This window comes from Somniosus microcephalus, chromosome 8 (genome assembly GCF_052327205.1).
Source record: "Somniosus microcephalus isolate GS21.2 chromosome 8, FLI_Smic_1.0, whole genome shotgun sequence".
Lineage (NCBI taxonomy): Eukaryota > Metazoa > Chordata > Chondrichthyes > Squaliformes > Somniosidae > Somniosus > Somniosus microcephalus.
The window spans coordinates 270,114,339-270,141,971 of NC_140994.1; the positions used below are offsets into that span (position 1 = coordinate 270,114,339).

Below are 27,633 nucleotides of genomic sequence, written 5' to 3' on the forward strand. Positions count from 1 at the left end.
AGTCTGTCTAAACATAGAAACATAGAAGATAGGAGCAGGAGCAGGCCATTAGGCCCTTTGAGCCTGCTCCGCCATTCAATGAGATCATGGCTGATCATCCAAATTCAATCTAGTCCTGTTAGAATTTTATAAGTTTCAATGAGATCCCCTCTCATTCTTCTAAACTCCAGCGAGTATAAGCCCAATCGACCCAATCTCTCCTCATACGTCATTCCTGCCATCCCAGGTATCGGTCTGGTGAATCTTCGCTGCACTCCCTCCATGGCAAGCACATCCTTCCTCAGATAAGGCGACCAAAACTGCACACAATACTCAAGATGTGGTCTCACCAAGGCCCTGTACAACTGCAGCAAGACATCCTTTCTCCTATACTCAAATCCCCTCTCAACGAAGGCCAACATACCATTTGCCGCCTTAACCGCCTGCTGCACCTGCATGCTTACCTTCAGCGACTGGTGCACAAGGACACCCAGGCCTCGTTGCACTTCCCCTTTTCCCGATCTATTGCCGTTCAGATAATCTGCCATCCCGCAGCATGCTACCCGCCACCTTGGCACAGCCCCAGCCCGGCATGAGGGTGAAAAAGCTATCCAACAACTGAAAAACAAGGCCTCGGGAGCAGATGGCATCCGCACCGAGGCGCTAAAACATGGCGGAGAAGCACTATTGGCGCAAATATATGAACTCCTTTCTCTTATTTGGAAGGAGGAGAGCATGCCAGGGGATCTCAGACACTGTAATTGTGACCATCTTCAAGAAAGGTGACCAGTCCGATTGCGATAATTACAGAGGAGTCTCCCTGCTACCTGCCACAGGGAAAGTCATCGCAAGAATCCTCCTCAATCGCCTTCTCCGAGTGGCTGAAGAGCTCCGCCCAGAGATGCAATGCAGATTCCGCCCACTAAGGGGCACAATGGACATGATCTTCACCGCGCGTCAACTACAAGAGAAATGCAGGGAACAGCACCAACCGCTGTACGTGGCCGCCTTTGATCTCACAAAGGCCTTCGACACCGTCAACCGTGAGGGATTATGGAGTGTCCTCCTCAAATTTGGCTGTCCTCAAGTTTGTCACCATCCTCCGCCTGCTTCATGACGACATGCAAGCCGTGAACCTGACCAACGGATCCACCACAGACCCAATTCACGTACAGACCGGGGTCAAACAAGGCTGTGTCATCGCACCAACGCTCTTCTCGATCTTCCTTGCTGCAATGCTCCATCTCATTCTCCGTAAGCTCCCAGCTGGAGTGGAGCTAATCTACAGAACAAAGGGAAACTGTTCAACCTCCGTCGCCTCCAGTCCAGATCCAAGGTCGTCCCATCCTCTGTCATCGAATTACAGTATGCAGACGATGCTTGTGTCTATGTACACTAAGGTAGAACTCCAAACCATCGTTAACACCTTCACCAAAGCGTACAAGAGCATGCGCCTTACACTAAACATCCGTAAGCCAAAGGTCCTCTACCAACCTGCCCCCGCCACACACTACTGCCCCCCCCCGATTATCAAAATCCATGACGAGGCCTTGGACAACGTGGACCACTTTCCATATCTCGGGAGCCTACTGTCAACAAGGGCAGGCGTCGACGACGAAGTCCAACACTGCCTTCAGTGTGCCAGTGCAGCCTTCGGTCGCCTGAGGAAGAGAGTGTTTGAACATCAGGACCTCAAACCCAGCACTAAGCTCATGGTCTACAGAGCAGTAGTGATACCCGCCCTGCTGTATGCTTCAGAGACATAGACCATGTACAGCAGGCACCTCAAAGCACTGGAGAGGTACCACCAACGCTGCCTCCGCAAGATCCTGCAAATCCATTGGCAGGATAGGCGCGCCAACATCCCCAGCATCGAAGCTTTGACCACACGCGATCAGCTCTGATGGATGGGCCACATCGTCCGCATGTCCAATACGAGATTCCCAAAACAAGCGCTCTACTCGGAGCTCCGACACAGCAAGAGAGCCACAGGTGGGCAGAGGAAATGCTTCAGGGACACCCTCAAAGCCTCCTTGAAAACGTGCAAGATCGCCACCGACACCTGGGAATCCCTGGCCCAAGACCGCACAAAGTGGAGGAGAAGCATCCGGGAAGACGCCGAACACCTCGAGTCTTTTCGCCGGGGGGCAGCGCAAGGGGTGCACGTCAACCCAAGCACCCCACCCACCCGCCCCTTCAACCACCATCTGCCCCACCTGTGACAGAGACTAGGTCCCGCATTGGACTCATCAGTCACCTGAACTCATTTTTAATGTGGAAGCAAGTCATCCTCGGTTCTGAGGGACTGCCTAAGATGACGAGAAGGTCTCCTTATCTAAGGAAGGATTTACTTGCTTGCAACGAAGGTTCACTAGACTGATTCCTGGGATGAGGGGGCTGGCCTATGATGAGAGATTGTGTAGAATGGGCCGATACTCTCTGGAGTTTAGAAGAATGAGAGGTGATCTCATTGAAACATACAAGATTCTGAGGGGAATAACAACAGAAAACACTGGAAAAACTCAGCAGGCCAGGCAGCATCCGTGGAGAGAGAAAGAGTTAAAGTTTCAGGTCTGTGACCCTTCATCAGGTGCTGAAACATAGGAGCAGGAGTCGGCCATTCGGCCCCTCGAGCCTGCTCTGCCATCAATGAGATCACGGCTGATCATCCAAATTCAGTACCCTGTCCCTGCCTTCTCTCCATATCCCTTTAGCCTTAAGAAATATATCCAACTCCTTCTTGAATATATTTAATGAATTGGCCTCAACTGCCTTCTGTGGTAGAGAATTCCACAGGTTCACCACTCTCTGGGTGAAGAAACTCCTCCTCATCTCTGACCTAAATGGCTTACCCCTTATCCTTAGACTATGACCCCTGGTTCTGGACTCCCTGGCCATCATAAACATCCTTCCTGCATCTAGCCTGTCCAGGCCAGACAGAATTTTATAAGTTTCAATGAGATCCCCTCTCAATCTTCTAAACTCCAGCGAGTATAAGCCCAATCGACCCAATCTCTCCTCATACGTCATTCCTGCCATCCCAGGTATCAGCCTGGTGAATCTTCGCTGCACTCCCTCCATGGCAAGAACATCCTTCCGCAGATAAGGCGACCAAAACTGCACACAATACTCAAGGTGTGGTCTCACCAAGGCCCTGTACAACTGCAGCAAGACATCCTTGTTCTTGTACTCAAACCCTCTCGCTACGAAGGCCAACATACCATTTGCCTTCTTAACCGCCTGCTGCACTTGCATGCTTACCTTCAGCGACTGGTGCACAAGGACACCCAGGTCTCGTTGCACTTCCCCTTCTCCCAATCTATTGCCGTTCAGATAATCTGCCTTCCTGTTTTTGACACCAGAGTGGATAACCTCACATTTATCCACATTATACTGCATCTGCCATGAGAGGTTGTTTCCCCTGGCTGGAGAGTCTAGAACTAGGGGACATAGTCTCTGGATAAGGGGTAGGCTATTTAAAACTGAGATGAGGAGCAATTTCTTCACTCGGGGTTGTGAATCTTTTGGAATTCTCTGCCCCAGAGGGCTGTGGAGGCTCAGTCGTTGAGTATATTCAAGGCTGAGATCGATAGATTTTGGACTTTAGGGGAATCGAGGGATATGGAGATCGGGCGGGAAAGTGGAGTTGAGGTTGAATAGCGGAGGAAGCTCGAGAGGCCGCATGACCTACTCCTATTTCTTCTCTCTCTCTCTCTCTGTATGTGTCACTCTCGCCTCTCTGTCTGTCTCTCTCTCTCTGTGTATGTCTCGTCTGTCTGTCTCTCTCTCTCCTGTGTGTATGTCTCTCTCTCTCTCTCTCTCGTGTGTGTCTCTCTCTGGCGCTCTCTCTCTCTCTGGCGCTCTCTCTCTCTGGCGCGCTCTCTCTCTCTGGCGCGCTCGCTCTCTGGCGCTCTCGCATGTCTGTCTGTCTCTCTCTCTCTCTCTGTCTCTCTCTGTATGTGTCTGTCTCTCTCTGTCTGTCTGTCTCTCTCTCTCTCTCTGTATGTGTCTCTCTCGCTCGCTCTCGCGCTCTCTCCTGTGTGTCTCTCTCGCTCTCTCTGTATGTGTCTCTGTCTCTCTCTCTCTCTGTGTCTCTCTCTCTCTCTCCTGTATGTGTCTCTCTCTCGTCTGTCTCTCTCTCTCCTTTATGTCTGTATGTCTCTCTCTCTCTCTCTCTCTCTGTGTCTGTCTCTCTCTCTGTGTCTGTCTCTCTGTATGTGTGTCTCTCTCTCTATGTCTCTCCTGTGTCTCTCTCTCTATGTGTGTCTCTCTCTCTGTGTGTGTCTCTCTCTCTGTGTCTCTCTCTCTGTGTGTCTCTCTCTCTGTATGTATGTCTCTCTCTCTCTCTGTATGTCTGTCTCTCTCTATGTCTGTCTCTCTCTCTCGGTCTCTATGTCTGTCTCTCTCTCGGTCTCTCTCTGTCTGTGTCTCTCTCTCTCTCTCGGTCTCTCTCTCTCTCTGTATGTGTGTCTCTCTCTCTCTCTATGTGTGTCTCTCTCTGTATGTCTGTCTCTCTCTCTCTCTATGTCTGTCTCTCTCTCTCTCGGTCTCTCTATGTCTGTCTCTCGGTCTCTCTCTCTCTGTCTGTGTCTCTCTCTCTCTCTCTCTCTCGGTCTCTCTCTCTCTGTATGTGTGTGTCTCTCTCTCTGTATGTGTGTCTCTCTCTGTATGTCTCTCTCTCTCTCTCTCTCTGTATGTCTGTCTCTCTCTATGTCTGTCTCTCTCTCTATGTCTGTCTCTCTCTCGGTCTCTCTCTGTCTGTGTCTCTCTCTCTCGGTCTCTCTCTCTCGCTCTCTCTCTCTGTATGTGTGTCTCTCTTTCTCTGTATGTGTGTCTCTCTCTCTCTCGGTCTCTCTCTCTCCCAGAAAGAGTGGTTTCTCTGCCGCTGTGCATGCTGGGTATAGAGAGATCCATTGCACAAAAGCTGATTTTTACACCCGCTGCCGCCTTGCACTCGCCTGCGTGGTTTCAAGGTGCAGTGTCTCTATTACAATGTAAGTTTGTTGGCCTGTCAGTAAGTGTCTGTTTTTTGGGAGTGGCTGTACAGGTTTCACTGTTACCTTTCAAAGTTGGCAGTTCTGGAATGAAGGGCTTGAGTTTTGAGCTTCTTTCCTTCCATCAAACATGATGAAATTTTCCCCTGATTATGTTGGCATTTGGTAGTTGTACAATATGGTTGTAAAAGTTCAATTCCCTACAGTGAACACTGTTTCATATAATGGCTAGAAACCCTCATTTTAACAATTGCTTTACAGACTACTCGGGTTGCCCCTGGTTGCAGTTTGACTGGTGAGGACTTGCACGCTGCAATATCGAGTTCATTCTATCAGCTTAAACACCGTGGTATTCAGAGTTAAATGTCTGGATTGACTTCTCTTTCCCCCACTCCTTAAATAGGAACAATGTTGAACTGGGGAAGATCAACGAGCTTCACAGCAGAATGATCAGTCAGCTACGTGAGGAGCAGAGCCAATCACTGAGAAAGCTAGGAGACATCGAAGTAGAATTTGAAAGGTATGAGGGTGTATTCAACTGTATGTAAAAGGAGCAGATGCTTAATTGATTAAATGTGGTCGATGGTCCTTGAAGGAATCCAACGTGTCAGCCAGGTTACCTGATGGAAAGGTCATCGACCTGAAACGTTAACTCCGTTTCTCTCTCCAAAGATGCTGCCTGACCTGCAGAGTATTCCCAGCATTTTCTGTTTTTAATCCTGCAACTTTTGTGTTGTCGTACAGTACCTGACTCTGATGTTGGTTTCTTGCACAAAAATATGTTGCTTAGGCAGACTCATTGGAATATTCATTTAAAACCCTTTCATCTCTCCATGTCCTAAATTCACCTGGAGTTTTTTTTTACAAGTGTGTTGGGAAGTGGAATATAGCCTATTGTCAGCCGTGCCTCATTGGGCAGCTCTCTCACCTGAGAGTCGGAAGATTGTGGGTTCAAGTCCCACTCTCGCGACTTGAGCACAGAAATCCAGGCCGATACTCCAGTGCAGTGCTGTGGGAGCGCTGCACTGTGGGAGGGGCAGTACTGATGGAGCGCCGCACTGTTGGAGGGGCAGTACTGAGGGAGCGCCGCACTGTGGGAGGGGCAGTACTGAGAGAGCGCTGCACTGTGGGAGGGGCAGTACTGAGGGAGCGCCGCACTGTGGGAGGGGCAGTACTGAGGGAGCGCTGCACTGTGGGAGGGGCAGTACTGAGAGAGCGCTGCACTGTGGGAGGGGCAGTACTGAGAGAGCGCTGCACTGTGGGAGGGGCAGTACTGAGGGAGCGCTGCACTGTGGGAGGGGCAGTACTGAGAGAGCGCCGCACTGTGGGAGGGGCAGTACTGAGGGAGCGCTGCACTGTGGGAGGGGCAGTACTGAAGGAGCGCCGCACTGTCGGAGGGGCAGTACTGAGGGAGCGCTGCACTGTGGGAGGGGCAGTACTGAGGGAGCGCTGCACTGTGGGAGGGGCAGTACTGAGGGAGCGCCGCACTGTGGGAGGGGCAGTACTGAGGGAGCGCCGCACTGTGGGAGGGGCAGTACTGAGGGAGCGCTGCACTGTGGGAGGGGCAGTACTGAAGGAGCGCCGCACTGTCGGAGGGGCAGTACTGAGGGAGCGCCGCACTGTGGGAGGGGCAGTACTGAGGGAGCGCCGCACTGTGGGAGGGGCAGTACTGAGGGAGCGCCGCACTGTGGGAGGGGCAGTACTGAGGGAGCGCCGCACTGTCGGAGGGGCAGTACTGAGGGAGCGCTGCACTGTGGGAGGGGCAGTACTGAGGGAGCGCTGCACTGTGGGAGGGGCAGTACTGAGGGAGCGCCGCACTGTCGGAGGGGCAGTACTGAGGGAGCGCCGCACTGTCGGAGGGGCAGTACTGAGGGAGCGCCGCACTGTCGGAGGTGCCGTCTTGCGGATGAGACGTTAAACTGAGGTCCCGTCTGCGCTCAGGTGGACCTAAAAAGATCCCCCGGCCACTATTTCGAAGAGCAGGGGGGAGTTCTCCCCAGTGTCCTGGCCAATATTTATCCCTCAATCAACATCACAAAAGCAGATTATCTGGTCATTTATCACATTGCTGTTTGTGGGAGCTTGCTGTGCGCAAATTGGCTGCCGCGTTTCCCACATTATAACAGTGACGGCACTTTAAAAAGCACTTTGGGACGTCCTAAGGTGGGGTAAGGCGCTACAGAAATGCAGGTCTGTCTTTTTCTTTCTGTGGACATGTACTGTCCAGTTAATTTGTGTTGTCTGTTCTGAAGCTGCAGTTTGTGACCGATGGATTTTCCCACTGACGAATACTAACTTTTTGTTTAGCTACAAACTGTCTGTAACTGAGGAGCTGGGACATCTCCAGGAGAGCAACACTGCAATGGCGAAGGAGGTTGCACAGTTCCAGCATCAAGTCGAGGAGAAACAGCAGCAGCTGGTGGAGAGCCAGATTTCTAAAGAGAAAGCAAAAGAAGAATATGCAAGGTATACAGTTGGTTATTGCCTACACGATGTCAATTCAGTTCCCTTTGGAAAAATGCTAGGGTTTCAACCAATCCCGCATACCTCGGTATTTGTATAGTGGGCCTATTGATACCAACCAGTTTTTCCAATTGGACCTAGTGTAACTTTATGGTAATATAACTTGCACGGATATTATCTGAGCAATATTTTCATGCATTTTGGGACATTTACGTTGCTTACTGTTAGCGGTCTCTTGATCTATCAATGTCGCCTCTACTTCCCACCCTATCCCTCTTTTTCTGCACCTGTACTTCAGAAAAACAAAATAGTTTCTTGACAAATAAGACCCCACGTTCAGCAAACATTGAAACATAAACATAGAAGATAGGAGCAGGAGTAGGCCATTCGGCCCCTCGAGCCTGCTCCGCCATTCAATGAGATCATGGCTGATCATCCAAATTCAGTACCCGGCCCCTGCCTTCTCCCCATATCCCTTGATCACTTTAGCCTTAAGAAATATATCCAACTCCTTCTTGAATATATTTAATGAATTGGCCTCTACTGCTGCCTTTGGTAGAGAATTCCACAGGTTCACCACTCTCTGGGTGAAGAAATTCCTCCTCATCTCTGTCCTAAATGGCTTACCCCTTATCCTTAGACTGTGACCCCTGGTTCTGGACTCCCCGACCATCGGGAACATCCTTCCTGCATCTAGTCCTGTCTGTCAAACAGGCATTTCTTCTGTGTTGCTGCACTATAAATGTAGAGAATGTATCGGTGAGCTTTTGTTCCTCGAAGTACTTAAAGCAATCAAACATCGATGACTTTTGCCGTTCATTTACACCACTTAATCCAAGTAGTGTTGTGTAAAGCTGGAGTTGAGCCCCGACTTGACTTCACAGTGAAGCTGCTTCCGATTGGCACAGTTGTAGCGAATGCAGCGTGGTGTCGAGTAGTGAACTGTTTTACTGGTGTGTGCACAATACTGTGAGAATTAATTTAAAAGTTGATGTTTGTAAACTGACTCCAAAGCAAAGTGTTTCCATTTTATATGCTTTAAAGAACTAAAAGTCCGGCTCCCACTTTGCAGAGATCCTCCTCAGTCAGTGCAGATCTTACTTATAGCATTAATGGAAGTGGAATTCCTCCTTCTTCCCCCCCCCCCCCCCCCCCCCCAGAATGCTGCTAGAAACACAGACCAAGCTCGCTCAGAAGGAAGCAGAAGTTCGAAAGTTGGATGAAACTTGTAACCTGAGAGTAAGCGAACTTCAAGCGCGATTGGAAGAGATCGAGAGCTGTCAGGAGCTGGAGAAACAAAGGTACCAACGCATTGTCCATCAAGCTGTGCAGTGTGTGGCTGAGATCTGCAAGTAACTGATGGGCTTTATCTGCACTCACACTCTGATTCCAGTGTTAATGGTTTACTCGGTCTCTTTGGATTGTCCAAGTTTGAACGTTGTAACTGGCAGGTGGGTGCGGTGAGTCACTGTGCTGGCTGATTAGCAGATTTCTTGTTTAAATTGGCGAAGCCCAAGTGCAGGGCGAAGGTGTATAGTGCAAGACCCTAGGGTTCAAAGAATATGCAAAGGCCATTCTGGGGAGCCCCTGTGTTCATAGGAATTCAGAGGATGAGCGGTCCGTTCCAGCAGACAGTGGTTTGAGAACAAAACCTGAAGCTGGCTTTGCTGCAAGACTATGCAGTAACTTGATTAGACCTGGGGCCTGAACCTAGCCCAGCGCTTCAGGAATGTTAGCAGTAATAACTGTTTATTCACCAGTGTTCAAGAATAGAGGTTCAGAAATTCATATTACGGGCAACAAGATCGCCCAAAGACGGGATAGTCACTAACTTAGTGCACTAACCTGTGGAACCATACTGCCAATCGTGGATAGTCACTAACTTAGTGCTCTAACCTGTGGAACCATACTGCCAGTCGTGGATAGTCACTAACTTAGTGCACTAACCTGTGGAACCATACTGCCAGTCGTGGATAGTCACTAACTTAGTGCACTAACCTGTGGAACCATACTGCCGATCGTGGATAGTCACTAACTTAGTGCACTAACCTGTGGAACCATACTGCCAATCGTGGATAGTCACTAACTTAGTGCACTAACCTGTGGAACCATACTGCCAATCGTGGATAGTCACTAACTTAGCACTAACCTGTGGAACCATACTGCCAATCGTGGATAGTCACTAACTTAGTGCTCTAACCTGTGGAACCATACTGCCAATCGTGGATAGTCACTAACTTAGTGCACTAACCTGTGGAACCATACTGCCAATCGTGGATAGTCACTAACTTAGCACTAACCTGTGGAACCATACTGCCAATCGTGGATAGTCACTAACTTAGTGCTCTAACCTGTGGAACCATACTGCCAATCGTGGATAGTCACTAACTTAGTGCACTAACCTGTGGAACCATACTGCCGATCGTGGATAGTCACTAACTTAGTGTGCTGGCCTGTGTATCGTTTTCTCTGGTTAAGAATAAATGGTTCAGTGACCATCAAAAATGTCCATATTTGTGATTTTTTTTTTTAAAACAGAGACTGATGCCTAACAATGGAGGAAAGTGGATTTCAATCCTTGCCCGCTGTGTTCGGTGTGTTGCTTACAGGCTCGGCAAAGGTTTAATGTCCAAGTGCGGGATGCAACAGTAGCTCCAAACCAAGTGTTTGAAAGTAATGCTCTACACTTCCCTGCACCCTTTGCCTTTGTGTCCACTTCTATCTCATTAGGCTCCTGTGAAGGGCCTCAAGACATGTCTCTACCTGTAAAGGTGCTATATAAATGCACATTGATGTATTCTTTTGAGATATTCAGTGGAAGTCTATTTTATAAGTAGCATTTGCTCAAAGTACACGGCTGAGAAGATCAGTCGAACGTGAAGGTTTGTTTTCCAAATGAATTTTTTCTTGTGTTGCAGGAGTGATACTGTGGGTGAGAATGTGGTTACAGAACTAAAAGCTGAAATACAGAAATGGCAAGTGCTTTATGAAGAATTACACAACAAAGTCAAACCGTTCCAGGTACGTCCTCTCCCAACATTAAACTCTGCCATCCAATTAGAGCTAGTGTTTTTTATTAGAATGGGGAAAGTTCCCGTCCCATCAGTAAACTAGTCATTCAACTGGAGGTTGCGGTGCATGGGCCCTTCGAGTTCAGCATTTCAACCATTGTATGAGTCCTTTAGCAACTCCCCATACTGGGCATCTGGAGTCTGCTCACCGGTACTGTCGGACCTTCAAACACCCAGCTCCTCCTGTTTTTGTTTCAGCACTGGGCGTGGAAACAGCACTTTCTCCCGCTTCAGCCTGGTAAATGTAAACATGTCCACTGCCCTGCTGCAGGGAACTTGTTGGGAAATGTGGGGCGCGGTGGTGACCGGCACTCGGCGGTTCCCTATTGGGTAAATGCCTGGTCCCTGCTGCTGTGCATCAGAGAGAGATCGAAATGGGAGGTTGTGTCCCCCTTTTGTCTCCTATCATTCTATGCTCGTTGCATTGGGGCTCGGTGAGCTGTGCTTCCTCGGTACCAAGTGGTTTTTACGCACCCCTTGAGGTCCGTTACTTGGTATGCGGTGGGTTGCTGTTCCTCTACGTGGATCTTAAATTGACATTTTGCTTGATATGAAATAGCCGCTGGATTTAATCGGTGTTCACCATTGTGCGAGTAGGAGCAGCTTGACTCGTTTGAACGGGAGAAGAACTCCCTCCTCAGTGAACATGGAGCAACCCAGGAAGAGCTGAACAAACTCAGCACAGCGTACACCAAACTGCTGGGTCACCAAAACCAGAAACAGAAGATCAAACACGTCATGAAGCTGAAACAGGAAAACCTGCAGATGAAGCAGGTAACCAGGTCAACAGCCGTTAGTGTGTAAAGGGTCAAAGCAATCTGCTGCCCCGAACTAGCAATCATTTTATTTATAGACTAGCTTTCCTCGTTGGCAATCTATTCATCCTCCACGTACAGTGGGAGAGTGACTCTGCTGGTTTGCAAACCTGTGAATTTTCTGCCTACAGAATTTTGAGCTGGCTTCCAGCTGCTGATTTAGAGGAACTGTTGCACTAAAATGTCGTCCTCTTGTGCTTGGGTACAGTCTGGGGGTGAGGGGCTGGTGCCTTGCAGCACCCCTCCCCATTGGCCATTGTTGTGTGTAAGTGAGCCTAAACCATGTCTCCTCGAAGCTGCTTGACTGAGAGCGGGTCCGAGCTAAATCATCGACGTTTACAATGCAGGAGGTGGTGCCGGCCGAAAAAGAGCTATCCAGACTAATCCCACTTTCCAGCTCTTGGTCCGTGGTCCTTCAAGTGTATATCCAAGTACTTTTTAAATGTGATGAGGGTTCCTGCCTCTACCACCCTTTCAGGCAGCGAGTTCCAGACCCCCACCACCCTCTGGGTGAAAAAATGCCTCCACTCCCCTCTAATCTTTCTACCAATTACTTTAAATCTATGGCCCCTGGTTATTGACCGCTCTGCTAAGGGAAATCGGTCCTTCCTATCCGCTCTATCGAGGCCCCTCATACTTTTATACACCTCAATTAAATCTCCCCTCAGCCTCCTCTGTTTCAAGGAAAACAACCCCAGCCTATCTAATCTTTCCTCCTAGCTAAAATTCCCCAGCCCAGGCAACATCCTCGTAACTGGACTGGTTGGACCGAGTGGCCTGTTTCTCTGTTGTATATTCTCTGTAATGTAAATCTCCTCTGTACCCTCTCCAGTGCAATCCCATCCTTCCTGTAATGTGCTGACCCGAACTGCACGCAGTACTCTAGCTGTGGCCTAAGTAGTGTTGTATACAGTTCAAGCATAATCTCCCTGCTCTTTTATTCTATGCCTCGACTAATAAAGCCAAGTATCCTGTATGCTGCCTTAACCACCATACCTGCCTGTCCTACTACCTTCATGGATCTGTGGACATGCACTCCAAGGTCCCTCTGTTTCTCTATACTTCTGTGTCCTACCATTTATTGTGTATTCCCTTGCTTTGTTCGTCCTCCTCCAATGCATTGCCTCGCACTTCTCGGGATCGAGTTCCGTTTGCCACTTCCCACCTACAAAACTTTTAATCATGCCCCCCACATTGAAGTCTAAATCATTGCGATGTACCACAAAAAGCAAGGGACCGAGTACTGAGCGCTGTGGGACCCCACTGGAAACAGCCTTTCAGTCACAAACACCCTTCGACCATTACCCTTTGCCTCTGAGCCAATTTTGTATCCAACTTGCAACTCTCCCTTGGATCCCACGGGCTTTTACTTTTTTGACCAGTCTGCCATGTGGGGCCTTGTCAAAAGCCTTGCTAAAATCCTTGTAGACTACATCAAACGCACGACCCTCATCGACCCCCTCCTCAAAAAATTCAATCAAGTTAGTCAGACACTACCTTCCCTTAATCCAGGACAGTTAGCATGGATTAATCCAGGCCTTTCTAAATAATGATTTATACTGTCCCTCAGAATTTTTTCCAATAATTTCCCTACCACTGGTGTAAGATCTTAACGATCTCAGTTCTTGGACAAGACACCAATAGGCAGCAGCCAGTATGTTTGAGCAGTAGATCAAGATTTATTAAGCATACAGCGTGATGCGCTATCAATTACTCATAAAAGACTGAGAGTTAAGAGAGTAACTAAAGGCTTTTATTAACAAAAGAATGAAGGTCTGCCTCGAGTGGTCGACCGGTCCAGAATACAAAGGGGCTGGGGAGCAGTCACCTTTATACTAGGACTTGTGGGAGGAGTCAGCCGAGGCATGTCCAGGCATGTACACAGTGGAATACAAACAGTGGTTTACCACATTCACCCCTTGTTTAAAATTGAGTCCGGCGGGGTGAAGTGTATTAAAAGTTAGTGTATTGGAGTCTCTCCGGAGGTCTTGTCTGCCGCTGTGATCGGCGTGGCGACGGCAGGGGTAGTGGAGCTTCCGGCGTCGGGTCCCGCGTAGGCTGTGGCACAGGCGTGTCGTCCTCGTAGATGTCGAGCGGGTCGCTGGGCCCAGGCCTGCCATCTGCCGGGGCTGGATATCGGATCGTGGGGGGGGGGGTGGTAGTGAGTAGTGGGTTACCGCGGCCCCCGAGGGTGCAAGGTCTCTTATGGAGACTGTGTCCTCCCGCCCGTCCGGGTATGCAATGTAAGCATACTGGGGGTTGGCGTGGAGGAGGTCGACCCTCTCGACCAGGGGGTCCGTTTTATGGGTCCTCACGTGCCTTCTCAGTAGGACCGGCCCTGGGGACGTCAGCCATGGCGGTAGCGATGTCCCCGATGTGGACTTCCTTGGGAAGACAAACATTTTCTCATGAGGGGTGGCGTTAGTGGCAGTGCAGAGCAGTGACCGAATAGAGTGGAGCGCATCGGGGAGCACATCCTGCCAGCGGGAGGTTGGAAGGCCCCTAGACTTTAAGGCTAGCAGGGCGGCCTTCCAAACTGTCGCATTTTCTCTTTCCACCTGTCCGTTCCCCCGGGGGTTGTAACTGGTGGTCCTGCTTGTGGCAATACCCCTAGCGAGCAGGTACTGACGGAGTTCGTCACTCATAAACTATGGATATAGCTGGGGAAACCGAACAGGGTGAAGAGGTCGTTCAGACATTTAATGACCGTGGCACTGGTCATGTCCGGGCAGGGGATGGCGAACGGGAAACGGGAGTACTCATCAATAATATTGAGGAAGTACACATTGCGGTCGGAGGAGGGGAGAGGCCCTTTAAAATCAACGCTCAGGCGCTCGAAGGGGCGAGTGGCTTTTATCAGGTGGGCCCTGTCTGGTCTATAAAAGTGCGGTTTGCACTCGGCGCAGACTTGGCAGTTCCTGGTCATGGTCCTGACCTCCTCAATAGAGTAAGGCAGGTTGCGGGCCTTGATGAAGTGGAAGAACCTGGTGACCCCCGGGTGGCAGAGGTCATTGTGGAGGGCCCGCAGTCTATCGATCTGCGCGCTGGCGCAGGTGCCACGCGATAGCGCATCCGGGGGCTCATTGAGCTTCCCGGGCCGGTACAAGATCTTGTAATTGTAGGTGGAAAGTTCGATTCTCCACCTCAAGATCTTGTCATTTTTGATTTTGCCCCTCTGCTTGTTAAACATGAAAGCAACTGAACGTTGGTCAGTGAGCAGGGTAAATCGTTTTCCGGCCAGGTAGTGCCTCCAATGACGCACAGCCTCCACAATCGCCTGGGCCTCCTTCTCAACAGCGGAGTGTCTGGTCTCCGGGCCTTGGAGGGTTCGTGAAAAGAAGGCCACGGGTCTCCCCGCCTGATTGTGGGTAGCGGCCAGGGCAAAGTCGGACGCGTCGCTTTCCACCTGGAAGGGGATGGATTCGTCCACTGCGTGCATGGTGGCTTTGGCAATGTCTTCCTTGATATGGTGGAAGGCTAAGCGGGCCTCTGCCGTCAAGGGAAAAGAGGTGGACTTGATCAGCGGATGGGCCTTGTCCGTAGGGGACCCACTGGGCATAATAGGAGAAAAACCCTAGGCACCTCTTCAGGGCCTTGGGGCAGTGGGAGTTCCATAAGGGGACGCATCCGGTCGGGGCCGATGACTCCGTGTTCCACAACACAGCCAAGGATGGCGAGTCGGTTTGTGCGGAATATGCACTTCTCCTTGTTATATGTCAGGTTCAGGAGTTGGGCGGTGCGGAGGAATTTTTCGAGGTTTGCGTCATGGTCCTGCAAGTCACGGCCGCAGATGGTCACATTGTCCAGATATGGGAAAGTGGCCTGCAACGCATTTTGATCTACCATCCGGTCCATCTCCCTTTGGAAGACGGAGACCCCGTTGGTGACGCCAAAGGGAACACTAAGGAAGTGATAGAGGCGGCCGTTTGCCTCAAAGACAGTATACTGGCAGTCCTCAGGGTGGATAGGGAGCTGGTGGTACGCTGATTTCAGGTCAATGGTCGAGAAGACGCGGTACTGCGCGATCTGGTTGACCATATCAGCTATGCGGGGGAGTGGGTAGGCGTCCAGCAGGGTGTAGCGATTTATTGTCTGGCTGTAGTCGATGACCAGGCGCTGCTTCTCGCCGGCCTTAACGACGACAACCTGGGCTCGCCAGGGGCTGGTGCTGCCCTCAATAATCCCCTCCTTCAGGAGCCGCTCCACTTCGGTTTTAATGAAAACCCTGTCCCCGGCACTGTATCGCCTGCTCTTTGTGGCGATGGGCATACAGTCGGGGGTGAGGTTAGCAAACAGTGGGGGGGGGGGGGTGACTCTGAGCGTGGAGAGGTTGCACCTGGTGCGCGGCGGGCAATTTGGGAGCTGCTGGCTGTGGACTGTGAGTGGGGGTAGGGGTCCACCGTACGCCATCGTAACACTTTTAAGGTGGCACTGAAAATCTAACCCCAGCAGGACGGCAGCGCAGAGGTCGGGCAGGACCAGAAGTTTAAAATGATCGTACACGGTCCCGTCTACTACGAGTGTCACTATGCAGTAGCCGCCGATGTCCGCCGACTGGGACTCGGAGGCCATAGAAATCCGCTGGTGCGCAGGCAGGACTGGGAGAGAGCAACGCCGCACCGTGTCGGGGTGGATGAAGCTCTCCGTGCTCCCAGAGTCAAAAAGGCAGGTTGTATCGTGGCCATTTACCTTAATGTCCATTGTGGAACTGGCCAGCTGGTGCGGTCTCGCTTGGTCCAGTGTAACGGATGCCAGCGTAGGGGTCGGTGTGTCGCTGCGGGTATCAGATGAGGCGGTGTTGGGGGCCTGCTGCGTTCCGGCTGTCGTCCAAGATGGCGGCGTCCATGATCCCCATGTGCCTGGAGGCGTCCAAAATGGCTGCTGTACCGGTGGTTCGCACATGGCCGGGGAGGCCCAAGATGGCGGCCCGCATGGCCCACACGCGGCGCTGCTGGGGTTCGGGGTGGCTTTGGCCCTGCAGACGTTAGCGTAGTGTCCCTTCTTCCCGCAGCCCGAGCAGATCGCGTTTTTCGCCGGGCAGCGCGCTCTGGGGTGTTTTGCCTGGCCACAGAAGTAGCATTTCTGGCCTTGGGGCACTGCTGTCTGGCCTTGGGACACTGCTGCGGTAGTTGGGCCGTGGCTGGGGTGGCACGGCGCTATGAGGCGGTCCTACTGTGTCCCAGGCTGTCATTCCCCGCGGCGTCCACGGTGCAGAGGAGTAGGCATCCATGCCCCGGTAGGCTGCATCCAATGATAGTGCGAGTTCAGAGGCCTTGTTGAGGTCGAGGTCACTCTGCTCCAACAGTCGCTGTCGGGTGTAATTGGATCTGTGGCCCGCTACAAAAGCGTCCCGGATAAGTTCCTCTGTGTACACGGCGGCCTTTACATCCTTACAACCACAGGCCCGGCCAAGCACAGACAGTGCCTGAAGGTATTCCACGGTCGATTCCCCAGGTTGTTGTTTACGACTCCCCAGAAGGTGCCTGGCGTACACTTCGTTCACTGGGCGCGTGTACTGGTCCTTGAGGAGCTTGATAGCGTCCGCGTACGAGGTCGCGTCTTGGATGACCGAGGACACTCAGTGGTTCACTTTGGAGGTCAGGACATCCAGTTTGTCCTCGTCCGATTTGATTGCTGCAGAGGCGTTCAGGAATTTTTCGAAACACTTAAGCCAGTGAGTAAACTTGGTGGATGAGTCCGCCTCCCGATGATCTAAGTCCAGGCATGCTGGTGTGAGGATCTTCTCCATTATAAAAATTTTGTTAATAAAATTGATGCGCTATCAATTACTCATAAAAGACTGAGAGTTAAGAGAGTAACTAAAGGCTTTTATTAACAAAAGAATGAAGGTCTGCCTCGAGTGGTCGACCGGTCCAGAATACAAAGGGGCTGGGGAGCAGTCACCTTTATACTAGGACTTGTGGGAGGAGTCAGCCGAGGCATGTCCAGACATGTACACAGTGGAATACAAACAGTGGTTTACCACACAGCGTAATATACTTAAAATTAGGCGATAGTTTTAACGAGTAGCTCGCAGCCCTGGGTCTCTGGAACCTCTCGGACACAGATGATGTCGTCTTAAGTCTGTTCCTTTGTCCTCGCAGTACGTCTGTGTGAAGTTGTTCTTTGGGTATCGAGGTTTTAACCCTTTTATCTAAAGTTGGTTTGGCCAGTGTCCATATATGGTCTTTAACAAAATACCATTGTCACTCAGACTAAGGTAGTATCTTGCCTTTCCAGTATTTTCCCACCAACTTTGCCATGTTCAGTGTTATCTTGTTTATAGTTTTTCACCCCATTGGAATTTACTTTATCGCTTTCATTTCTAGCTTCCCTGGTACAAGGCCTTTATACCAAGGGCCCATATCAGCGCTGTTTCACTAGTCTTGAGGTATCCAAACTATCTCACTTTAATCGACCAGATAAATACTTTATTTCTTGATCTCTCATTTTATGTCCTTATACTAATTATTTTTTAAATATCATTGCAATTAGTTTTGTTAAGCGAATTCTAAGTTCTATAATATGTTTAATGATTTAACCTTCACTCGCAGTCTGTGGCTGTTTTTGATTGTGCAGCTATATTTTGAACAAGTCTTAGCATTCTAGTTACCCAGGAGTAATTATGGGTAATATTATTTGGTCAATGGCTACACTTGAAGTTATACGTATATGATTCTCGTCTACTAATTATCTCTAAATATCAGCCTTGCGCACACTGGCGTGTAAACATAGAAACATAGAAGATAGGAGCAGGAGTAGGCCATTCGGCCCCTCGAGCCTGCTCTGCCATTTAATGAGATCATGGCTGATCATCCAAATTCAGTAATCTGTCCCTGCTTTCTCCCCATATCCCTTTAGCCTTAAGAAATATATCTAACTCCTTCTTGAATATATTTAATAAGTTGGCCTCAACTGCCTTCTGTGGTAGAGAATTCCACAGGTTCACCACTCTCTGGGTGAAGAAATTCCTCCTCGTCTGTCCTAAATGGCTTACCCCTTATCTTTAGACTGTGACCCCTGGTTCTGGACTCCCCTGCCATCGGGAACATCCTTCCTGCATCTAGTCTGTCTAGTCCTGTTAGAATTTTATAAGTTTCAATGAGATTCACTCTCATTCTTCTAAACTCTAGCGAATATAAGCCTAATCGACCCAATCTCTCTCCATATGTCATTCCTGCCATCCCAGGTATCAGTCTGGTGAATCTTCGCTGCACTCTCTCCATGGCAAGAACATCCTTCCTCAGATAAGGCGACCAAAACTGCACACAATACTCAAGGTGTGGTCTCACCAAGGCCCTGTACAACTGCAGCAAGACATCCTTGCTCCTGTACTAGAATCCTCTCGCTATGAAGGCCAACATACCATTTGCCGCCTTCACCGCCTGCTGCACCTGCATGCTTACCTTCAGCGACTGGTGCACAAGGACACCCAGGTCTCGTTCAGATAATAATCTGCCTTCCTGTTTGTGGTAAACCACGTTCACTATCGTATCACTGTTAGTAGTTAGCACTGTTCACCACTGTTCGTTATAACTGTATCACTGACCACTATTGTATCACGGTACGAGGTCGCCTCTTGCCACACTGCTATACCTGGGATGACCACCGCCGACTCCGCCTTGGCTCCACCCACCAGGCCAGGTATAAAGGTGAGCGACTGACTGGTATTCCTCCTGCTTGGATCGGATCACCCACGAGAGTGGGCTCTGTTATTTAGTCAATAAAAACCTTTAGTCACCTTCGTAACTCTTCGCCTTTTATTGGAGGAATTGATAGGTATATCAATTTTATTGACTAAATTTAATGATGTCCGACAACGAGTCACAACCGGCGGAGGAGCCACCAGCGCAGCTCCCAGGAGCACAGCCACACCAGCCAGCTTGGCTGCGAGCCCTCAGACCGCCGTACCTGGACCTGAACCCACGAGCAGCAAACTCAGCCGCAGACTTTAAACACTGGCTGGTCTGCTTCGAATCATACCTGAGAGAATCCAGCGTCCCTCAGGCATCCAAACTAAGTGTCCTGCAGGCGCAACTGAGCCCGAGAGTATACACTCTCATCGAGGACATGACTACCTACGAGACCGCCATCAACCTGCTGAAACAGAAGTACCGGACCCCGGTAAACTACATGTACGCTAGGCACCTCCTAAGATCACGGCCGCAACAGCCAGGAGAATCAGTAGCCGAATTCTCACAGGCGCTATATGCACTCGCCAGGAACTGTGACTTTAAATCGGTGTCGGCAGCCGAAAATACTGAAGATAATATCCGCGACGCATTCCTGAAAGGCCTACGGTCCGAGTACTCACGGCAAAGACTGCTGGAAGCTAAAGACCTCAGCATGGAAAAAGCTGAAGCCCTCGCTATCTCCCTGGAAGTGGCCCACCAAGATCAGGAAGCATTCACCAGGTACTGCTCGCGACCCTGGGACTCGGGCCCGACCCCTACCACAGCACCCTTCCCAGCGCCGCCCCCGGGACCTACCTCTGCGTCGGCGTCCCGGACCCGACCGGCCCCGCCACCCCCGGCACCGGCCCCGACATCGGGCATCCGCGATCGGGCCGCCGGCTGTTTTTTTTGTGGCCAGGAGAAGCACCCGAGGGCGCGCTGCCCAGCCAAGAACTCCACATGCAGAACCTGCCTGAAGAAAGGCCACTTCTCCAAGGCCTGCAGGAGCGGATCCTCAGAGGCCAGCAGTGCCGCATGCGAACTATGGGGGCGGCCATCTTCGTTTAGGGCAACTGAGGCCAGCATCCCCACACATGAGTCATGGGGGTGGCCATCTTTGTTTAGGGCAACTGAGGCCAGCATCCCCACACATGAGTCATGGGGGCGGCCATCTTTGATTAAGGCAACCGACCCCAATAGTGCCTCATGTGAGCTACGGGGGCAGCCATCTTCTCCGTCATTTTGCCCTACCTCGTGGGAGACGCCATTTTACTCACCACGCCCGACCGCCTCGCCCGCAGATGACAACGACTCGCTCAGCTACACACTAGCTTCCGTCACCCTGGACCAAGCCCGCCCGCACCATCTGTCCAAGTCAATGATGGACATCAAAGTGAACGGCCACGCCACGACCTGCCTGTTCGACAGCGGAAGCACGGAGAGCTTCATCCACCCAGACACGGTGAGCCACTACTCCCTCTCTGTCCTACCAACGCGCAGCCGAATCTCGATGGCATCGAGGTCCCACGCCACGGACATCAGCGGCTACTGTGTCGTGACCCTGTCGGTTAAGGGCACGGAGTATAAAAACTTTAAACTCCTCGTCCTCCCCCATCTCTGCGCTGCCGTCCTACTAGGGCTGGACTTCCAATCCCACCTCCAAAGCGTAACCCTAGCATACGGTGGACCCCTCCCCCCACTCACAGTCAACAACCAGCAAACGTTAAACCGCCCACCGCGTAACACCTGCAGCCTCTCCACCCTCAAGGTCCCGCCACCCTCTCTGTTTGCTAACCTTACCCCTGACTGCAAACCCGTCGCTACCAAGAGCAGGCGGTATAGCGCCGGGGACAGAGCCTTCATTAGCTCTGAGGTGCGGCGCCTCCTGAAAGAGGGCATTATCGAGGGGAGCAGCAGCCCCTGGCGTGCCCAGGTCGTAGTCGTAAAGACCGGCGATAAAAACCGCCTGGTCATCGACTACAGCCAGACCATAAACAGATATACCCAGCTGGACGCATACCCCCTCCCCCGCATATCTGACATGGTCAATCAGATTGCACAGTATAAAGTATTCTCGACCATCGACCTGAAGTCGGCCTACCACCAACTCCCTATCCACCCTGAGGACCGCCAGTATACCGCCTTCGAGGCGAATGGGCGCCTATACCACTTCCTTAGGGTCCCCTTCGGTGTCACTAATGGGGTCTCGGTCTTCCAAAGGGAGATGGACCAGATGGTTGACCAGAACGAACTGCAGGCTACATTCCCCTACCTAGATAACGTCACTATCTGCGGCCGCGACCGGCAGGAACATGACGCGAATCTGGAGAAATTCCTCCGTACGGCCCAACGGCTGAACCTCACCTACAATAAGGAGAAATGCGTGTTTAACACCACGCGCCTTGCCATCCTCGGCTGCGTAGTGGAGAACGGAATCATCGGCCCCGACCCAGAAAGAATGCGCCCCCTCATGGAGCTACCCCTCCCCCACTGCCCTAAAGCACTTAGGAGAACCCTGGGGCTTTTCGCCTACTATGCCCAATGGGTACCCAATTACGCGGACAAAGCCAGACCCCTCCTGAAAGCCACTTCCTTCCCCCTCACGGAGGAGGCGTGCGCGGCCTTCTCCCTCATTAAGGGAGACATAGCCAAGGCCACGATGCACGCAGTGGACGAGTCCATCCCCTTCCAGGTGGAGAGCGACGCATCCGACTTCGCCTTAGCCGCCACCCTAAACCAGGAGGGGAGGCCAGTGGCCTTCTTCTCAAGGACCCTACAGGGCCCCGAGATCCGACATTCGTCGGTCGAGAAAGAGGCCCAGGCGATCGTGGAGGCAGTACGGCGCTGGAGGCACTACCTGGCAGGCAAACGATTTACCCTCCTCACCGACCAGCGTTCGGTGGCTTTCATGTTTAATAACAAGCTGAAGGGCAAAATCAAGAATGACAAGATTTTGAGATGGAGAATCGAGCTCTCCACCTACGATTATGAGATCTTGTACCGGCCAGGCAAGCTGAACGAATCCCCTGATGCCCTTTCACGAATGACATGCGCCAGCGCGCATATCGATAGGCTTCAGACCCTCCACGACCAGCTCTGCCACCCCGGAGTCACCAGACTCTACCATTTCATTAAGGCCCGCAACCTGACCTACTCCATCGAGGAGGTCAGGACCATGACCAGGAACTGCCAGACCTGTGCGGAGTGCAAACCGCACTTCTATAGGCCGGACCGAGCAAGCCTGATCAAGGCCACCCGCCCCTTCGAGCGCCTGAGCATCGACTTTAAGGGGCCCCTCCCGTCCTCTGACCGTAATGTGTACTTCCTCAACATCGTTGATGAGTACTCCCGTTTCCCCTTTGCCTTCCCCTGCCCCGACATGACCAGTAGCACGGTCATTAAGTGCCTGAATGCCCTCTTCGCCTTGTTCGGGTTCCCGAACTATATACACAGCGACCGGGGCTCCTCCTTCATGAGCGAGGAACTCCGGCAATTCCTCCTAGAGAGAGGTATTGCAGCAAGCAGGACCACCAGCTACAACCCCAGAGGTAACGGTCAGGTGGAAAGAGAGAACGCGACGGTATGGAAGGCCGTCCTCTTAGCCTTAAAGTCTAAGGGCCTCCCAACCTCCCGCTGGCAAGAAGTCCTCCCGACAGCGCTGCACTCCACCCGGTCATTACTTTGCACGGCCACTAACACCACCCCCCATGAACGAATGTTCGTTTTCCCCAGGAAGTCGACTACGGGAACCACTCTACCAACCTGGCTGACCGCCCCGGGGCCGGTCTGGCTGCGGAAACACGTGAGGGCCCATAAAACGGACCCCCTGGTCGAGAGGGTGAACCTCCTGCACGCCAACCCCCAGTACGCCTACGTGGCGTACCCAGACGGGCGGGAGGACACTGTCTCCCTACGAGACCTCGCACCCTCAGCCGATCCGGAAACACCGCCACCACCCCCCCCAACCCCAGCCCAGGTAGACGGCATGCCGGAACCCCACGAGCCCTCGCCGACCACGCAAACACCAGCATCAACACCGGATAAGGCACCAGCACCGGATAAGGCAACACCACCGCTGCGGCGATCGGAGAGGCTTACGAAGCCTCCGGACAGACTGACCTACCAGAATTGGTAGTACACTTCACCCCGCCGGACTTAATTCTAAACAAGGGGTGAATGTGGTAAACCACGTTCACTATCGTATCACTGTTAGTAGTTAGCACTGTTCACCACTGTTCGTTATAACTGTATCACTGACCACTATTGTATCACGGTACGAGGTCGCCTCTTGCCACACTGCTATACCTGGGATGACCACCGCCGACTCCGCCTTGGCTCCACCCACCAGGCCAGGTATAAAGGTGAGCGACTGACTGGTATTCCTCCTGCTTGGATCGGATCACCCACGAGAGTGGGCTCTGTTATTTAGTCAATAAAAACCTTTAGTCACCTTCGTAACTCTTCGCCTTTTATTGGAGGAATTGATAGGTATATCACTGTTTTTGCCACCAAAGTGGATAACCTCGCATTTATCCACATTATAATGCATCTGCCCAATCACCCAACCTGTCCAAATCATACTGGAGTTTCTCGGCATCCTCCTCACGGCACACACGTCCACCCAGCTTTGTGTCGTCTGCAAACTTGAAAATATTACATCTAGTTCCCTTGTCTAGATCATTAATATATATTGTGAATAGCTGGGGTCCTAGCACCGATCCCTGCGTTACCCCACTAGTCACTGCCTGCCACTCGGAAAAGGACCCGTTTATTCCAACTCTTTGCTTTCTGTCTGCCAACCAGTTCTCTATCCAAGTCAGTACCTTACCCCCAATCCCATGTGCCTTAACTTTGCACGCTAATCTCTTATGCGGGACCTTATTGAAAGCCTTCTGAAAGTCCAAATACACCACATCCACTGGTTCTCCCTTATCTATTCTACCAGTTACAGGAAACTCTTGTTTAAACGGCACCTAATTATCCGGAATTCTCTAATAACCGGCAAAATTCTGGAGTAGGTTTTGAGGTTTCCGTATACTGTATATTTGTGGCTGTGTAACCGGGGTTCTCGTACCTTTTGCCATGTAATCATGGCTCCTGCACCTCTGGTTGTGTAACCTGGTCCCCTGCACCTGTGCCTGTGGAGCCTGGTCCCCTGTACCTGTGGAGCCTGGTCCCCTGTACCTGTGGAGCCTGGTCCCCTGTACCTGTGGAGCCTGGTCCCCTGTACCTGTGGAGCCTGGTCCCCTGTACCTGTGGAGCCTGGTCCCCTGTACCTGTGGAGCCTGGTCCCCTGTACCTGTGGAGCCTGGTCCCCTGTACCTGTGGAGCCTGGTCCCCTGTACCTGTGGAACCTGGTCCCCTGTACCTGTGGAGCCTGGTCCCCTGTACCTGTGCCTGTGGAACCTGGTCCCCTGTACCTGTGGAACCTGGTCCCCTGTGCCTGTGGAACCTGGTCCCCTGTGCCTGTGGAACCTGGTCCCCTGTGCCTGTGGAACCTGGTCCCCTGTGCCTGTGGAACCTGGTCCCCTGTGCCTGTGGAACCTGGTCCCCTGTGCCTGTGGAACCCGGTCCCCTGTACCTGTGGAACCTGGTCCCCTGTACCTGTGGAACCTGGTCCCCTGTACCTGTGGAACCCGGTCCCCTGTACCTGTGGAACCCGGTCCCCTGTGCCTGTGGAACCCGGTCCCCTGTGCCTGTGGAACCCGGTCCCCTGTGCCTGTGGAACCCGGTCCCCTGTGCCTGTGGAACCCGGTCCCCTGTACCTGTGGAACCTGGTCCCCTGTACCTGTGGAACCCGGTCCCCTGTGCCTGTGGAACCTGGTCCCCTGTGCCTGTGGAACCCGGTCCCCTGTGCCTGTGGAACCCGGTCCCCTGTGCCTGTGGAACCCGGTCCCCTGTGCCTGTGGAACCTGGTCCCCTGTGCCTGTGGAACCCGGTCCCCTGTGCCTGTGGAACCCGGTCCCCTGTGCCTGTGGAACCCGGTCCCCTGTGCCTGTGGAACCCGGTCCCCTGTGCCTGTGGAACCCGGTCCCCTGTGCCTGTGGAACCCGGTCCCCTGTGCCTGTGGAACCCGGTCCCCTGTGCCTGTGGAACCCGGTCCCCTGTGCCTGTGGAACCCGGTCCCCTGTGCCTGTGGAACCCGGTCCCCTGTGCCTGTGGAACCCGGTCCCCTGTGCCTGTGGAACCCGGTCCCCTGTGCCTGTGGAACCCGGTCCCCTGTGCCTGTGGAGCCTGGTCCCCTGTGCCTGTGGAACCTGGTCCCCTGTACCTGTGGAACCTGGTCCCCTGTGCCTGTGGAACCTGGTCCCCTGTACCTGTGGAACCTGGTCCCCTGTGCCTGTGGAACCTGGTCCCCTGTGCCTGTGGAACCTGGTCCCCTGTGCCTGTGGAACCTGGTCCCCTGTGCCTGTGGAACCTGGTCCCCTGTACCTGTGCCTGTGGAACCTGGTCCCCTGTGCCTGTGGAACCTGGTCCCCTGTGCCTGTGGAACCTGGTCCCCTGTACCTGTGGAACCCGGTCCCCTGTGCCTGTGGAACCTGGTCCCCTGTGCCTGTGGAACCCGGTCCCCTGTGCCTGTGGAACCTGGTCCCCTGTGCCTGTGGAACCTGGTCCCCTGTGCCTGTGGAGCCTGGTCCCCTGTACCTGTGGAACCTGGTCCCCTGTGCCTGTGGAACCTGGTCCCCTGTGCCTGTGGAACCTGGTCCCCTGTGCCTGTGGAACCCGGTCCCCTGTGCCTGTGGAACCCGGTCCCCTGTACCTGTGGAACCCGGTCCCCTGTGCCTGTGGAACCTGGTCCCCTGTGCCTGTGGAACCTGGTCCCCTGTGCCTGTGGAACCCGGTCCCCTGTGCCTGTGGAACCCGGTCCCCTGTGCCTGTGGAACCCGGTCCCCTGTGCCTGTGGAACCCGGTCCCCTGTGCCTGTGGAACCCGGTCCCCTGTGCCTGTGGAACCCGGTCCCCTGTGCCTGTGGAACCCGGTCCCCTGTGCCTGTGGAACCCGGTCCCCTGTGCCTGTGGAACCCGGTCCCCTGTGCCTGTGGAACCCGGTCCCCTGTGCCTGTGGAACCCGGTCCCCTGTGCCTGTGGAACCCGGTCCCCTGTGCCTGTGGAACCCGGTCCCCTGTGCCTGTGGAACCCGGTCCCCTGTGCCTGTGGAACCCGGTCCCCTGTGCCTGTGGAACCCGGTCCCCTGTGCCTGTGGAACCCGGTCCCCTGTGCCTGTGGAACCCGGTCCCCTGTGCCTGTGGAACCCGGTCCCCTGTGCCTGTGGAACCCGGTCCCCTGTGCCTGTGGAACCCGGTCCCCTGTGCCTGTGGAACCCGGTCCCCTGTGCCTGTGGAACCCGGTCCCCTGTGCCTGTGGAACCCGGTCCCCTGTGCCTGTGGAACCCGGTCCCCTGTGCCTGTGGAACCTGGTCCCCTGTACCTTGGGCTATTGTCACTCCATGTCCCTTCTTTGTTTTCCAGAATTTTTAATCAACCGGCACCATCCCAGTGCCGGATACAGAAGAGTTTCCTGTACATCCTCAAAAAATTCCAGTAGATTAGTCAAGCACGATTTACCTTTTGTAAATCCATGTTGACTTTGTCCGATCCCGTCACTGTTTTCCAAGTGCTCTGCTATTACATCTTTTATAATGGACTCTAGCATTTTCCCCACTACCGATGTCAGGCTTACTGGTCTATAATTCCCCGTTTTCCCTCTACCACCTTTTTTAAATAGTGGGGTTACATTAGCTACCCTCCAATCCATGGGAACTGTTCCAGAGTCTATAGAATTTTGGAAGATGACCAGCAATGCATCTACTATTTCTAGGGCCACTTCCTTAAGTACCCTAGGATGTAGATTATCAGGCCCTGGGGATTTATCGGCCTTCAATCTCATCAATTTCCCCAACACCGTTTCCCTACAAATATAGATTTCATTCAGTTCCTCCCTCTCATTAGACCCTCTGTTCCCCGACATCTCTGGGAGGTTATTTGTGTCCTCCTTTGTGAAGACAGAACCAAAGTATGTATTTAGTCGGTCTGCCATTTCTTTGTTCCCCAATATAAATTCCCCTGATTCTGACTGCAAGGGACCTACGCTTGACTTCACCAATCTTTTTCTCTTCGCATATCTATAGAAGCTTTTACAGTCAGTTTTTATGTTCCCTGCAAGCTTACTCTCGTACTCTATTTTCCCCCTCTTAATTAATCCCTTTGTCCTCCTTTGCTGAATCCTAAACTGCTCCCAATCCTCAGGTTTGCTGCTTTTTCTGGCCAATTTATATGTCCTCTCCTTTGGATCTTATGCTATCCCTAATTTCCCTTGTTAGCCACGGTTGAGTCACCTTTTTTGTTTTATTGTTATGCCAGACAGGGATGAACAAATTCTGTAGTTCATCCATGTGATCTTTAAATGTTTGCTATTGCCTATCCACCGTCAATCCTTTAAGTAACGTTCCCCAATCCATCTTAGCCAACTCGCGCCTCATACCATCGTAGTTTCCTTTATTTAAATTCAGGACCCTAGTCTGAGTCAAATACTTCACTCTCCATCTTAATGAAGAATTCTGTCATATTATGATCGTTCCTCCCCAAGGGGCCTCGCACAACAAGATTGCTAATTAATCCTTTCTCATTACTAATTACTCA

At 52.3% G+C, this 27,633-nt stretch overlaps 1 protein-coding gene across 4 annotated transcripts in view; it reads left to right on the forward strand.

The window, feature by feature from the left end:
• hmmr (hyaluronan-mediated motility receptor (RHAMM)) overlaps positions 1–27,633 on the forward strand; it is a 91,618-nt gene that overhangs the window by 54,076 nt on the left and 9,909 nt on the right. For 2 of the 4 annotated variants that reach the window (XM_085996073.1, XM_085996074.1), the window contains 5 exons: positions 5,377–5,493; positions 7,281–7,439; positions 8,597–8,737; positions 10,355–10,457; positions 11,105–11,281. In XM_085996073.1, coding sequence (XP_085852199.1) covers positions 5,377–5,493; positions 7,281–7,439; positions 8,597–8,737; positions 10,355–10,457; positions 11,105–11,281 — 697 coding nt within the window. Of the gene's footprint in view, positions 1–5,376; positions 5,494–7,280; positions 7,440–8,596; positions 8,738–10,354; positions 10,458–11,066; positions 11,282–27,633 lie in introns of all 4 variants that reach the window. The other 2 variants (XR_015079418.1, XM_085996075.1) reach the window with 2 other exon arrangements.